Source organism: Emydura macquarii, unplaced genomic scaffold, assembly GCF_026122565.2.
Source record: "Emydura macquarii macquarii isolate MOO-44397 ecotype Brisbane River unplaced genomic scaffold, CSIRO-AGI_Emac_v2 contig_2297, whole genome shotgun sequence".
Lineage (NCBI taxonomy): Eukaryota > Metazoa > Chordata > Testudines > Chelidae > Emydura > Emydura macquarii.
The window spans coordinates 1,126,989-1,142,491 of NW_027132434.1; the positions used below are offsets into that span (position 1 = coordinate 1,126,989).

Sequence of the window (15,503 nt, forward strand, 5' to 3'; positions counted from 1 at the left end):
GGCAGCTTTACTTTAATACGCCATTTGACCCAGTTTCACATGACATCTTCATGGGAAATTAGAGAAACAGGGTTAGATGAGAGTACTATAAAATGACATCACAGTTTGATTTAAAACAAAAATAACCTGAGAGTAATTAATTATCAATTGTTCAGTTTGACATTGTGAGTGGCATGTAAAGTGCGTACAGAGTCCATTCTGAGTCCAATACTATTAAATAGTCTCCTTAATTGTTTAGAGAACATGTCATGTCTTTGGATGATACGAAGCTGATAAGTATCACTAATGCTTTGGCAAATAGGATTTCAATACAATCTTAATACTGATACAATACTGATCTTAATATACTGGAGAAATGGATTACCATGAAAAAAAGATTCAGTAAAGACAAATATAAACTAATATGCATAAATAGGAATAATCAAAGGTACAAACATAGAAAGTTGTATGTAAATACTACAGAAGAATGTCATTGTGCAAGATTGAATACATTACCCATGCAGTTTTGTCAAAAAATGGGTAAATGCTAAGAATGAGTTATAGGAGTGTCACATGTAAAAACAACTGAAGTAATGATTGAGTGCTGGGTAGGCCTCATTAGGATGCTGTGTTCAGTTTTGACACTACACTTCCAACAGGCTGGAGAGAGTTAAGAGAAAAGCAGCAAAAACAAGAGGTTTGGCAAGTGAGAATCTGAGGAAAGGTAACACTATCTGGGTATGGGATGAGATGACTGAGGGAAGATGTAACTGGTACAGATCATAGGCTGTGGCCAAGGAGTACTTTTTGTAGCTTAAACGTGCGGAGACAAAGGCTAAAGCCTGTTCTGATTTACACTGGCTGCCAGTGGCCCCAAAGGGCTATTCTGGAAGCTTGATATCAGCTGAGAGTAAAGGAGCCCACCCTACCCCCAACACTGGTGACCAACAAAAGGTTGGGGTAGGAGCCAATATCAATGCTATACACCATGTAAGAATACCCCCTATGTGTGGAGAATCCTCCATTGGCCAGTTAAGATGGTTTTAGAGCAGCTTAAAGGTGCACATAAATCAGACAGAGACATCTGCTAAAGAGGTCAGTAATACAGTAGTATCTATGTATCTAAGGATGGGTAGAATGCAAATTACAACTGAATTAGAACAGGGATGGGATAAGAACACAGAGTTATACATTCTGTAAAATCAGGGTGTCAAAATAAGGGATTAGATAAAAAGAGGCAACTAGTCAAGACTATAAATATCTGTATACAAATGGAAGAAGTTTAGAAGCAAAAATCGATGAAATAGACTGCCTTGCAATCAACAGGGATCTTGATATAGTAGGTGTTCTGGAGAAGTGGTGGAATGACAAAAACTGTTAGAGATATTGTAATACCTGGTTACAAACTATGCAGGAAGGACAGACTAGGCCAAAGAAGTGGGAGAATAAAGCTGTATTTCAAGGATTCCATATATTATAGTGAGGTAAAAATGCTGAACTGAGAGGACCACACAATTGAATCTCTATGGATGTAATTCCTAAGCTGTAAAAATACAAATATATTATTAGCACTGGTCTCCAGATCAAGAACAAGAAATTGAGTTCGCCAAGTTTAGTCTCACTAAAGAGGCAGTGTTGCGGGCTGGTATGCCCTGTCACGGGCGTCAGGTCAGTCTTCACTGGGGAGATCCCAACCTGGACCTTTTCTTTTCTGGTAACAAAGATGGGGTGGTCTCTGAAATTGGGGTAACAGAAGAAGAGCTGTTGGAGCAATTTGATGATTTAAAATGCAATAAGTCACCAGGCCGTGATGGTACCTCCATGATTCTGAAAGGGTATAAGAATGATGTAGCTGAGCTGCTAATAAAAATAGGTAATTTTTCATTTAAAAACAGTTATTGTTCCAGATGTTTGGAGGGTAGCAAATTCTGTACCTATATTTTAAGATGTTGATGTGATCCAGGGTATTACAGACCAATAAGCCTTACATCTGTACCTGACAAATTGGTTGAAATTTTTATTGCAAACAGAATAACAAAACATCTGGCAGATCATGATGTGATAGGGCCTAATCACCACTGTTTCTACAAAGAAAAATCATGCCTCATTAATCTCTTAGAAGTCTTTGAACATTTCAGTAATGTAGTGGATAAAGAAGAATAGATTGACAAAAAGTATTTAGAGTGCCAAAAGGCCTTTGACAGTTTCCTACGCAAAGCTACTAAAGAAGTTAAGTAATCATGGTGTGAGTGGCAAAATATTGTCATAAGTCAAAAACTGGCTAGAAGATGGAAAGCAAAGAGTAGGATAAAATGGTCTGTTTTCATTATGGTAAAAGATTAATGGCAGGTGCTGTGCCTCAAAGTTCTGTACTAGGTTTTGTGTTCATATATATATATTAATTATCTGGAAAGAGGGTTGAGTAGTGAGCTAGCAAAATTTGCAAATGACACAGCTAGTTAGAAGAGCTGAAGTTATTTAAAAAACCTGAAGAAAAGCTCGTGGAGTTCAAAAGCTTGTCTCTTTCACTAACAAGTTGGTCCAATAAAAGATATTACATCACCTACCTTGTCTCTCACAGTTCTTTAGGTTAGTCAGGACCAGAGAGGACTGTGAAGAACTTCAGAAAAATCTAAGCAAGCTAGGCAAAGACAAAAGAATTTAATGTTGATAAATACAAAATAATGAGCATTGGAGGAAAAAATTTCAACTGTTCAATGATCTTATAGGGTTCTAAATTAAATGTATAAACTCAAGAGATGGTCCTTGGTGTCACTGCAGACAGCTCAATAAAGGTCTTTGCTCAGTGTTCATCTGCAATCTAAAAAGCTAAGCGTGTTAAGTTGCATAAGGAATATGATGCTGACTGAAGCAAAATATTATTATAATGCCTTTATATAAATCAATGGTATAGCCTCATCTGCAATAGTCCTCTGTCCAGTACTAGTTGCCCCATCTCAAAAAGGATATTGCAGAACTAGAGGGAGTCAGAGAATAGCAATGCAAACGAGAAGAGGCCTGGAAAAACTTTGGGATATGGATATCAAGAAAATTCAGACTTGTTTAAAATTAATGCTAACATTTTTTTTGGACGGGATATTAAACCTCATGCTTCAGGATTTAAGCCAGTCTTTAACATTTAGAGATCAGGCTAAGATATAATATTGGGTGGGAGGGAGCACAGATTATCCCACATCTGCCTTCTACATGCGTCTTCCCTCTTCCTTGTATGCATCTGATACTGGCCTCTTCAGAGACAGGTACTGGAGTGGTGGGACCATGAGTCTGATACACTATGGCAATTCCTATGTGCCTAAGGGAGACTGAGGAATCTTTATCAGTGGAGATGCAATGTTTCTGCTTAATTCCATCATTGTTTAATTTGTTACAAAGATCAGTAACCAAATAACTTTTATTAGAAATTATGCAACTTCCAACTCCTTATTTTTATTTCTTTAGGCAGGCTTTATTGGCCAAAGAAATCAGACAGTTTAATAAGGAAGAGACCAAAACTCTCAAAAGACAAAATAGCCAAGGAAAAGCTATGTTAACTGGTTATTGCCATGAAAAATTAGATGCGGTGTTCAAATATTTTTTGAAAATATGTCTTCAGTAAATTTCAAACTTAATTTTGAGAAGTGTTGAACACCCAGTATCGCTCATCAACTTCAGTTGATACTGCTGGGTGCTACGGATTTGTGAAAGTCAGGTCTCTTACTTAGGAACCTATAGGATTTTGGAGCCTAACTTTGGGCTCCTATGTTTTAAGAGATTGGTGATTGACATTATAAACACTACCATGTGTCATGCAAGCTGTCACGTACATATCAATACCTGTCTAAATCTATATAAAAATCAACTATTTCTTTCAATTAAAATGATAGAAATGTTCTAGATCAAAAGAAGAGAAAGTACCGTATCTGAGGGTCAACTAGATAGTCATCTATTGGAATCTAATGGTTTGGAAATAATAAACGTAACTCTACCTTTCTACAGGGGGATGGATTAGATGACCAACTGTATGTCCTTTCCATTCTAAATTATTCTATCTAATATATATGTATTGCATGTCTAATGAAGAAAATGATTTATGTATCTGTTTCTATGTGTTTTTTAGCTAAAATGTGATACAGTAGTGAGTGAAATCAGCACTGGTCCAGGAGCAGTGAACTTTACAATAAATAGGGAATTATTAGCAAAGGTGAGTGGTTTTTATACATGTGAAATATTAACAGCATAAAATTACCCCTCTGCATAAAAATGAAAAAACATATACTGTAGTCTTAGTGTAGAACTTTACATTCAAAACATTTATTGTTTCTGTTTGTAACCCATATACTCTCTCTCTCTCTCTCTCTCTCTCTCTAAAGATTGACTATACAGCTATCTTTTTATTATGCATGCTGAGAATGTGTAATCAGGTTCACAAGGATCTCTCCTTAAAAATATAAGGAAGCAGTTTCTCTGACACTTTTTGATAACTCTGATTTTTCTTCTTCCCTTTAAGGGCCAAATTTGGTCTTCATTTTAGGTTCAGGTCCCAAAGTGTGCAAGTCAAAAATTTAATCTTGTTGCTTATGCTCCAAGACCTTTGCTTGAAGTGGAAAATACAATTATAAAGACGTCTAAAATAGTAATTTTTGATCTTTAGATTTTACCATATTATGGTTTGTTACAAAACAGAAGTGTCTCTTCTTCAGGACAGCTTCAATGTTAAACCGATAACTTGTGGAGGGAAGTTGGCCACTCACCTACATAGCTGGTAGTTTTGTCTATGGTGTAGACTATGATTTCTGGGCCCTTGTTTCAAGATCCTTAGGGAGATAAGTGGATGGTTGGTGCAGCTAGACCCAAAAGTTCTTTTGTAGGTTGGTTGCAGCTAGTTCATTGAGCTAGATGCACCATATCGTCATTCTGGAAGTCTAAACCAGAGATTGAGCAGTGGATTTGACAGATATTTGTCTTGTAAGACTGTCTGCCAGTCTACTGGGGAAATCAAGATTCTGATCTATATTGGTGAAGCCCAAGAAGTTGCCTTTTTCTGTACAGACTTTTGCCAAATAATTTTACATTGTGGTCATCTCTTTGTATGTATTAGAAATTATGAATATTCTCTTCCAGTCTGCTCCTTAGCTGCTAGTGCTGTGTGCACTCCTATTGATTAGTTCCTTTTTTATTTCTTAACTTGTCCCACAAAAAACATTAACATAGTTAAAAATGCCATCAAATTGTCATTTAATTTTAAAATGGTTACTTATAATCCACCTTAAAAACATGTGAATTTAGTGTGACTGTTACATTCTATCAGATCTTTATTGGCTCTTGTTTTAGAGTTGATTAGTGGACCGGATTTGGCCAGATTGTCAGTTAAGTCAAAAGCTTCCTGTCTTCGGGCCCTGGTCAACACTTATTCAAGCACAATGCCCACTGACTGCCTGACCTTCAGTATGAGCTTTGCTAGAGTAAGTGCAGAATTAGGACGTAATCATGCCCTGCTCAAGTTAGTGATGGGAAGAGGGAGGAATATGCTGAAGAGACAAAAGGAAGTGGGGGGAAAAACAAAACATAGCTCCAAATCCCTTTAAGTAGGAGGGAGGAAAATGAGACCACTGGCTTATTGTAATATTGGTTTGGGATGGGCCTGGTACTTCACTAATAAGAGCCATTATTAAGAAAATAAAATATTTCTGTCAAAGAACAATTCTATTTCTGTGTTTTGGCATTAGCGGCCTTTAACTGGTTCTGCAGAGTCCTCAAATTCTTTGTCAGAAGCTCTTTGTGGATATGTCATGTTATATGGTCAAAGTACCATATACGCTTCAGCAAGTCCACCCAGTATTTGTAGCCCAGCATGAAAAATTTTGTGGGACAGACAAATATATAGAAAACCAGATTTTTCCCAAATTAATACAATCCTGATAATACTATCAGTACAGTATTCCTTTTTTATAGATTGAATTAAATAAAAAAATCTCCATTTAAAAAAAGAATGTTTTTCCATGTATTTTAATCAGCCCCCATAATTTCAAGGTGCAAAATGCAAGGTGGTGAAAAATTTTGTGGGGGTGAGGGGTCCACTAATCCTAACCTAACACTAACTCAAATAAAGTGAAAACCTTAAATGAACCAAAACTGTGCCATAGAATCTCTGTGGATAGTAATTCCATGCTTGAATAATAAGAATATAGCAGTAGGGATATACTGCGGACCACCTGACCAGGATGGTGATAGTGACTGTGAAATGCTCAGGGAAATTAGAGATGCTATAAACATAAAAAACTCAATAATAGTTGGGGATTTCAACTATCCTCATATTGACTGGGTACATGTTACCTCGGGATGGGATGCAAAGATAAAGTTTTTTGATTCCTTTAAGGACTGCACTGTGGAGCAGCTAGTCCTGGAGCCCCCAAGAGGAGAGGCAATTCTTGATTTAGTTCTTAGTGGAGCACAGGATCTGGTCCAAGAGGTGAATATAGCTCAACCGCTTGGTATAATGACCATGACATAATAAAATTTAACATCCCGGTCTGGGGGAACACACCAAAACAGCCCACCTTGGTAGCATTTAATTTAAGAAAAGGGAATTACACAAAAATGAGGAAGTTAGTTAAACAGAAATTAAAAGGTACAGTGCCAAAAGTGAAATCCCTGCAAGCTGCATGGAATTTTTTTAAAGACACTATAATAGAGGCTCAATTTAAATGTACATCTCAAATTAAAAAACATAGAGGACCAAAAAGGTGCCACCCTGGCTAAACAACAAAGTATAAGAAGCAGTTAGAGGCAAAAAGGCATCCTTTCAAAAGTAGACATTACATTCTCTGAGGAAAATATAAAGGAGCTATACTCTGGGAAGTGAAGTGTAAAAATATAATTAGGAAGGCCAAAAAAAGAATTTGAAGAACAGCTAGCCAAAGACTCAAAAAGTAACAGAAAATATTTTTAAGTACATCAGAAGCAGTAAGCCTGCTAAACAAACCAGTGGGGCCACTGGATGATTGAGATGCTAAAGGAGCACTCAAGGAAGATAAAGCTGTCATGGAGAAACCAAATGAATTATTTGCATTGGTCTTCATGACTGAGGATGTGAGGGAGAGTCCCAAACCTGAGCCATTCTTTTTAGGTGACAAATCTGAGGAACTGTCCCAGGTTGAGATACCATTAGAGTAGGTTTTGGAACAAATTGATAAATTAAACAGTAATAAGTCACCACCAGATGGTATTCACTCAAGAGTTCTGAAGGAACTTCAATGTGAAATTGCAGAACTACTAACTATGGTATGAAACCTGTCATTTAAGTCAGCTTCTCTACCAGATGGCTGGAGGATAGCTAATGTGACTCCAATTTTACAAAAAGATTCCAGAGGTGATCCTGGCAATTACAGGCCAGTAAGCCTTACTTCAGTACCAGGCAAAATGGTTAAAACTATAGTAAATAACAGACTTATCAGACACATAGATGAACATGATTTGTTGGGGAAGAGTCAACATGGTTTTTGTAAAGGGAAATCATGCCTCACCAATCTACTAGAATTTTTTGATGGGTCAACAAGCATGTGGATAAGGCTGATCCAGTGGATATAATGTACTTAGATTTTCAGAAAGCTTTTGACAAGCTTTTTCACTAAAGGCTCTTAAGCAAAGCAAGCAGTCATGGGAAAAGAGGGAAGGTCCTCTCCTGGATCAGTAACTGGTTAAAAGATAGGAAACAAAAGGTAGGAATAAATGGTCAGTTTTCAGAATGGAGAGAGGTAGATAGCCAGGGATCTGTACTGGGACCAGTACTGTTCAACAGATGCATAAATGATTTGGAAAAAGGGGTAAAAGTGAGGAGGCAAAATTTGCAGGTGATACAAAACTACTCAAGCTAGTTAAGTCCAAAGCAGACTGTAAAGAATTACAAAGGGATCTCACAAAACTGGGTGAATGGGCAACAAAATGGCAGATGAAATTCAGTGTTGATAAATGCAAAGTAATACACATTGGGAAACATAATCCCAACTATACATATAAAATGATAGGATCTAAATTAGATCCCTGTCACCACTCAAGAAAGAGATCTTGGAGTCAGTGTAGATAGTTCTCTGAAAACATGTACTCAGTGTGCAGCAGCAGTCAAAAAAGCTAACAGAATGCTGGGAATCATTAGGAAAGGGATAGATAATAAGACAGAAAATGTCATATTGCCTCTTTATAAATCCTTGGTACAGAAGGATGTGGTACACCCACATCTTGAATATTGCGTGCAGATCTGGTCATCCCGTCTCAAAAAAGAGATATTGGAATTGGAAAAGGTACAGAAAACAGAAACTAAAATGATTAGGGCTATAGAACAGCTTCCATATGAAGAGAGATTAATAAAACTGGAACTTTTCAGCTTGGAAAAGAGGGATATGATAGAGACCTATAAAATCATGACTTGCATGGAGAAAGTAAATAAGGAAGTGTTATTTACTCCTTCTCATAACAGAAGAACTAGGGTTCAGCAAATGAAACCAATAGGCAGCAGGTTTAAAACAAACAAAGGGAAGTATTTATTCACACAATGCACAGTTAACCTGCGGGACTCTTTGCCAGAGAATGTTGTGGAGGCCAAGGCCATAATAGGGTTCAAAAAAGAACTAGATAAGTTCATGGAGGATAGGTCCATCAGTGGTTATTAGCCAGAATTAGCCATGATTGGCAGGGATGAAAAACCATGCTCTGAAGTGTCCGTAGCCTCTGTTTGCTAGAAGCTGGGAATGGGCGACGGGATGAATCACTCGATGATTACCTGTTCTGTTCATTCCCTCTGAAGCACCTGGCAATGGCCACTGTCAGAAGACCGGATACTGGGCTAGTTGGACCATTGATCTGACCCAGTATGGCTGTTCTTATGTTCTAACTCTGAAATCGCTTCCTTACCCCTCTAAGCTGAGTGACCAGATGTAATATTAGTGGACATCAGGCTTTTCTGGTTTTCTGATTTTCACCAAAAACAATAGGATTCTGCCCATTGTTGCCTAGAACATTCCTTAAAATTTTGGAGTTTAAAAATTGTTACAGACAGCCATACAGAAATGCCATGGAGTTGAGTGGGCGGGGGGCCTTGGTTTGCATGGCCAACTATGTATCTAACCCTCAGTGGGGTTGCTTACATGCAGAATGACTGCAGGATTAAGCTCTTAGACAATTAGTAAAAGATTTTAAAGAATTCTTTCTTGCTTGCTCTTTTTCTATCAATGAAGTTCTTTCCCCGTATTTTTTTTTTGTGCTTTTTAGACTGTGTTGCAGCAAGTATTTAAAGATGGCTCTGAATATGGAATAAAAAGTGAACTTTTCTCTGTGTTCCCCAGAAGAAAGATAGTGATTGAGTTTAGGTGAGTACATGGGTCAAGTCCTTTTACAAGAATCAGTAAATGCATTCTTTAATGACAAAGGTGATACTGCTGCATTGTTAAATGTGTGGTATTCAACTACATTAGTACGTGGGTAGCTTATTTGCCAAATACAACACAAATCATATTTAGGGCTTTTTTTCCTAGAACTGCTAAGTATATCTTCAGTATTTAGTGTGATAGGTCAGGACTTGATTTGACCCTCATTAAGAATGTTCTAATTTGGATGATGATAGCCTTTTTGGTTTTAATTAATTCTCTTATGAAGAAACTAAGGCTGAATTTTCAGCCTTTAACCTCCATTTTTTGGTTTTAATTGAGCTTTAGTTGTTATGGGTGCACTTCTGCACCCACAGTTATTTGAATCTGCAATTTAGATATTTGTGATGCCTACATCCATGTTTTTCAGGAGCAATCAAGCATTTGGATGTCTAAATGCCCTAAAATGAAGGCATAAAACTGCTGGTGCCAAATTGTCTACAGTTATTTGTTCCTGAAAAATAGATACCTGGTTAAGACACTCTATTTCAGGATATTTATTCTGTATTCCGGTTTGCTTGTTCACTTGTCCATCTTCTGCTGGCTGGTTAGCTTGGCAGCCAAACAGAAAAGATACTATTAGGTCAAAAATAAGTCATTGGCTTTTTAAATTTTGGGTTGGATGTTCAGATCCTGACCTATGTATTTTTTTTCAGGCACAAATAATTGTGAGCATAAGTTTATGTCCACAAAAAATGGATCTGGCTCAAAATGATAAAAAGACAGTGGTTTGCTTAGTCTTTGCTGTATTGCGACATGGTCAACCTGCCAGCAGAGGGAGCACAAGAGAACTAGCAAATCAAAATATAGTGCAAGTGTCCAGGACAGATAAACTTGAAATGCCCTGAGCTTAGTTAACCTAAATGATTTTGACTAACAAATGTGGAAGTAAATGAAACCACTTCGACTTGTTCTCGCTAAGAAACTCAGGGTATGTCTACACTAGAAACGTAAATCAAACTTATCAGGTTGACTTACAGCCACCACCGTAATTTCTAGGTGTGCATGTCCACGCTACCCTCCTTGGGTCAGTGGTGTGTGTCCTTACCAGGAGCACTTCCACCGACCTAAGAGAGGCAGTGGGGGGAGCTGAGAGCCAGTTTTTCAGCTAAACTGGCAGCTCCCTGGCGATAGCCCGGCTACCCACAGGCTCCTGGGAGCAGGGGAAGTAGCCCATGGCTTCTCGCTTCCCCATTCCCCGCCAGGAGCTGGGGGGAAGCTGCTCAGGGCTTCTAGCTTCCCCATTCCCTGCCAGGAGCTGGGGGGAAGCTGCCCAGGGCTTCTCGCTTCCCCATTCCCTGCCAAGAGCCGGGGGGAAGCTGCCCAGGGCTTTTCGCCTTTCCATTCCCCAGTGGTGGTGGGAGGGAGCTGCCTGGGGTTCTTGCCCCTGGGGAGCAGGATCCAGCAGTCCCAGCTTCTTGCCCCCCTGACTCCCCCACCCTCCTGCCTGCTCCCCACAGGGAGCTGGGCAGCCTTGTCAATTGCAGAGCTCCAGCAGGGAGCCGTGAAATTGACAAGTCCAGAGGCCTGGGTTTCTCACCCTGTCTCCAAACTGAGAGTGGGAGGGACAAGTCACCTGGGCTTCTCACCCCGGCACCCAGCCAGGAGCAGGGTCGAGCTGTCCAGCTCTCTAGGGCAGCAGGGGGCAGCTGGGCTCTAGCTGTTTGGTTTTCTTATCAATTTCATGACTCCTGCCTGAAATTGATAAGGCAGCCAACAGCCCATGTAAATAACAGTGTCTTTACAGACACTGTGTCACCCTAACTACACCAGCCCAAGCCTTATGCCTCTCGTGGAGGTGCAGTTATAATATCAATGTAGTAGGGCACTTACATTGGGCAGGAGGAAGGCTGTAGTGTAGACACTAACATAATTAGGTCACATAAGCTGCCTTAAGTCAACCTAACTGTGTGGTGTAGACCAGCCCTCAGATGGCAATACTTTTGTCAGCATGGAGGGTTGTTGTTTTCAAGCTTCTAAGATAGCATATAAAAATAACAGAAAATAATACTTGATTGCAGTTGCTTGGGGTTGGTGCTTGGAAGGGAACGTACCCTGAAGGACCTACATACTGAGTAGGGTATTGTGTTAGATCCTTGCAATGGAGTCAAATTTACGCCGCCGCCACCCCCCCCCCCCCCAAAAAAAAACCAAACAAACAAACAAACAAGGTATCATGTAAGAGTAAAGAGTTGTTGTAAAAAATCCATACCTGCATAACTTTTATACAGTGACACAGCATGGTGTGAGCACTTTATTATCTCCTTAGGATTATGTTTGAAAAGTTGTGTACTAATGTGAAGGCAACAGGTTTTTTTGAATGCCTTGCCTTTTGGAGCAAAATTGGGACCCAGGTCCCAGCTCCTAGTTAGATCAGCCTGGGAATTTTATTGGAAAGGGTGGCAGTTGTGCTTTTCTTTAGCACTTTTCAGGACGTGGAAAGAGCGTAGCAACTCTTTGGATGTTTGGTAGGGGAGACAACCGTCTGGCAGTTCTGTGTTTTGTACAGTGAATGAATGTTAACTGTGGGTATTTATTGCAGTTCACCCAATATTGCCAAAAAGTTTCATGTAGGACATTTGCGTTCCACGATAATAGGTAAGTACACATTTAATTACAGCCTAGAAAGTCTTCTGTATCTCCTCTGTGCAGTTCAACAGAAAATCTTATTGAATTTCATTCCTATAGTGAAGTGACCATGTCAGGCCAAGCTTGTGTTTATTAAGAACCTCCTACAGATTAAGCAGTGAAAAAAGGGATTAAACAACAAAAACTCAGAGTCTGTTACTGACAGATTTATTACTTAGTTTAGTACTGTGAGCATTAAATGAGAAAATTCCTAATTAGAGATTTAAACGGGCATCCTATAAAGACATTGATAGAAGCATTTGTGGGTATGGTTTGAGTGCTTTTAAGGCTAACTTTTATTTCCAGTTTGTTCTGGGTTGCAGAGTGTTCCAGGCTGTCTTAGAGATTGTCTGACAAGAGGTTTGTTTTAATACTTTAGCTACAATATGTCAGTTTTGCTTTCATAGTGATTGTGGGCCCAATACTAACTTTGAATACATGGGATGAAACTCCCATTGACTCCTATACATGACTGAATAGCTGCATGTTAGTTTAGTGCTCAACACTCCAATGGCACAAAAGCTATTAAGTGAAATTTTAGCTACGTTGTTTTTTTCTCTTCCAGTATTTCCCCATATCACTGTATAAAATGCTGCATTACTGACAAGGATAACTGTCTGCACTACTGCAGCATCTATTGAGTTAATACTGCATCCAATCATTCTGTAACAATGTAATCCTTAGTTGAATGATACAAGGTGTCTTAGCTCCTCCTCCATTCTCCCCCCTGTGTGTGGGACCATTCCCCCAAATAGTCCTATAGATTGCTGTTTACACAGAAGGGATGAAATAAACTGAATAGAATAAATTAATCTAATAGAAAATTATTGTTGGGTGCTGTAACATGGTGTCAGGAGAAAGGTATCAGGAGAAAGACACAGAGCTCTGTAGCTCTTATATCACCCTTATATCAGACCAGATGGGTCCTTTTATATTCCTGCATCAGAGCTAAAAGGGTTTAAGCCCCTTTTAAGCAAGGGAAAATGGGTGGGAATTCAGAAGTTAAGCAAGGAAAAATCCTAAGAACTGCCCAGCTCAAGAGAAAGATGAGGTTGCAGGATTTTTTGCATTTTAATTCCAGTAATATTAAAAGCAAGCTTCAGGAAGGGGTTAAGTCTGAATGAACCCTGTCTAGTAGATACAATGTGTTAGGAGCTGGTTGGAGTGCCGCCTGTTTACAAATATTGTGATGGTTCGAGCTCTGGACTGGAAGTCATGAGTTTTTTGGTTCTTTTCTCAGCTTTGCTATTGGCACGGTCACTTCGGCAATCACTTAACTTCTTTGTGTCTGTTTGCCTATCTGGAAAAAAAAAGGGGGGGGGGGGAGGGAACGGAATGATACATTCTACAGAGGTGTATGCATTGAGGCTTGAAAATCATTTTGTGATATTCAGCTGAAAAGCACCACATAAACACAAAATATTATTTTTATTTTCTGTGTAACAATGAAAGAATATACAGCATTTTCCAAATGCACAAAAATCCCCACAAGGCCTGAAAGAATTAGCAGTCTAACTGATTCATTTCAGCAAGAAATTTGGTAGAACAGTACATTTATTGGCTTTGTAATGAGGAGGGAATGCAGATTGTACCAAAACAAAACTAGCATTAAGAATGAGAGAATACTTACTGTTTTGAGTAATAATAATTTTGATTGATTACTAGGGAATTTTGTAGCAAACCTCAAAGAAGCACTTGGACATGAAGTAACAAGAATAAATTACCTTGGGGACTGGGGCATGCAGTTTGGTATGTTTATTTTCTCTTTCACTAAATAACATTATCTAGGCTTACAATCTCAATTACTTGCTACCTCACTGGATTTGGCAATGGCAAAAGATTAATAATTGGACAGACTCATGCTGCTAAAGCAAGTTATAGATGATAACTAAGTGGTTACAGCTGTTGTGTATATATCCTAATACTGAATTCTTTTGTCATGCAAAAACTGTTCATGACTTTGGGAGTTTTGCTTGTGTAAGGGCTATAAGAGAATGAACTCATTGTATTCAATTTATTTACCTCACACTTGTAGACATAACCAGTAGAAGAATTTGCATTCATATTGCACATTTGTTCTCTTGACCTACATTTTGTTTTGTGCCTTTAACTTATCAAAACCCTTTGTGCTCAGACCTACTAATGTACAGAACTGTTCATTGTTGATGCTCTATAATTAATTAAAAATCCCCGTTTGCCAGAGCTGCTACTAAAAATCAAACATTTGAGAAATGTTCAAACAGCTGCTATTTAAAAAGTGTGTGAAGAAAGGAGTGAAAGTGGGGGCTTCCAGAGCGATATCAGTTCCCCCCGACACACACACAGTTATACATCAGAGAAAAGCAAGGACTGAAAATTGCACTGCTCTTGGGTCTAAGATGGGCTGATGTTTGTTCTTGCATCAATGACTGCTCTAATGTCTTATATCACATGAGCCATCGTGATTATAAACATTTATTTTATGTCATAGGAGAGCTGAGATTCATTCCAAACTTCACGGAGATAAATAGCATAATTTTTAACCCTAACAGTTCGAAAGATATCAAATCCCAACTTCACCATATGTTTGTCCCTCTACTTCCCCCACACGCCCCCAAAAGAGCTATTTGTGATACATTTTAAAACCTCTACAAAATGATTAGTACTAACTTTCTGTTACGCTGAGGCTGGTGTACATTAGGCTTTGCAGACAGAGAGAGATTAAAAAAAATAGTGCCAACAAAATGTGTTTTTAAATAACAAAAAATAGACCACTATTTTTCTAAAATGAATGACATAAATAAAATAGTGGTATGTCGTGGTGCATTAAGGCATTTGGTTGGGGGCGATGCTTAACCCTCAAAATCTTACCAGTAAAACTTCTATACCACTGCACATCATTATGCGTTCAATCCCCTTTATGTAGATGATATATATAATAAATGCTAACCCTGCACAATTCTACCTGTCCATTTGTTTGGGACAAGTATCTTTTTTTTGTTTGCTGGGTTGGTTTGTTTTGGAGAGGAGAGAAAAATGTTAGTGTATTCATAATCTTCAAGTGGGTGGGTGAGAAAATCTTATACCAGGGCTGTTTTCACATGATAGTTTTGCCAGGCAACTTAATTGTATTTTTCTGACATTTTAAAGGCAGCTAAAGAATATTTTGCCCTTTTGTCATGTTGTTTCAGCCAAGCCTCTCTAGGGCCTGAACCAGTGTCACTGAAGTCAAAAGGGAATTTTGCCATGGACTTCGGTGGGCACAGAACTGAGCCCTATGGAATTTAATAAGGACAGATACTTGTGTGATGAATTGCCTTAAAATTAGACTGACTTCATAGTTACATGTTTTATTTTATTTGCATCCCTTTGACATGATTTCATTATGTTTTCTCTTAAAGTGGACACTGCAACAATATTTAAATAGCAAAATAAAATCTGGTTAAGGGGCTTTTCCCTGCTGTGTTTATTTGCTCTGTTCTTAATAAATAAACAATT

General features: G+C 38.6%; 1 protein-coding gene across 2 annotated transcripts in view; it reads left to right on the forward strand.

Annotated features, from left to right (window-relative positions):
* RARS2 (arginyl-tRNA synthetase 2, mitochondrial) overlaps nt 1-15,503 on the forward strand; it is a 71,523-nt gene that overhangs the window by 15,112 nt on the left and 40,908 nt on the right. For both annotated transcript variants that reach the window (XM_067560711.1, XM_067560712.1), the window contains exons 4-7: nt 4,097-4,180; nt 9,244-9,341; nt 11,941-11,996; nt 13,692-13,775. In XM_067560711.1, the coding sequence (XP_067416812.1) occupies nt 4,097-4,180; nt 9,244-9,341; nt 11,941-11,996; nt 13,692-13,775 (322 nt within the window). The remainder of the gene's footprint in view (nt 1-4,096; nt 4,181-9,243; nt 9,342-11,940; nt 11,997-13,691; nt 13,776-15,503) is intronic.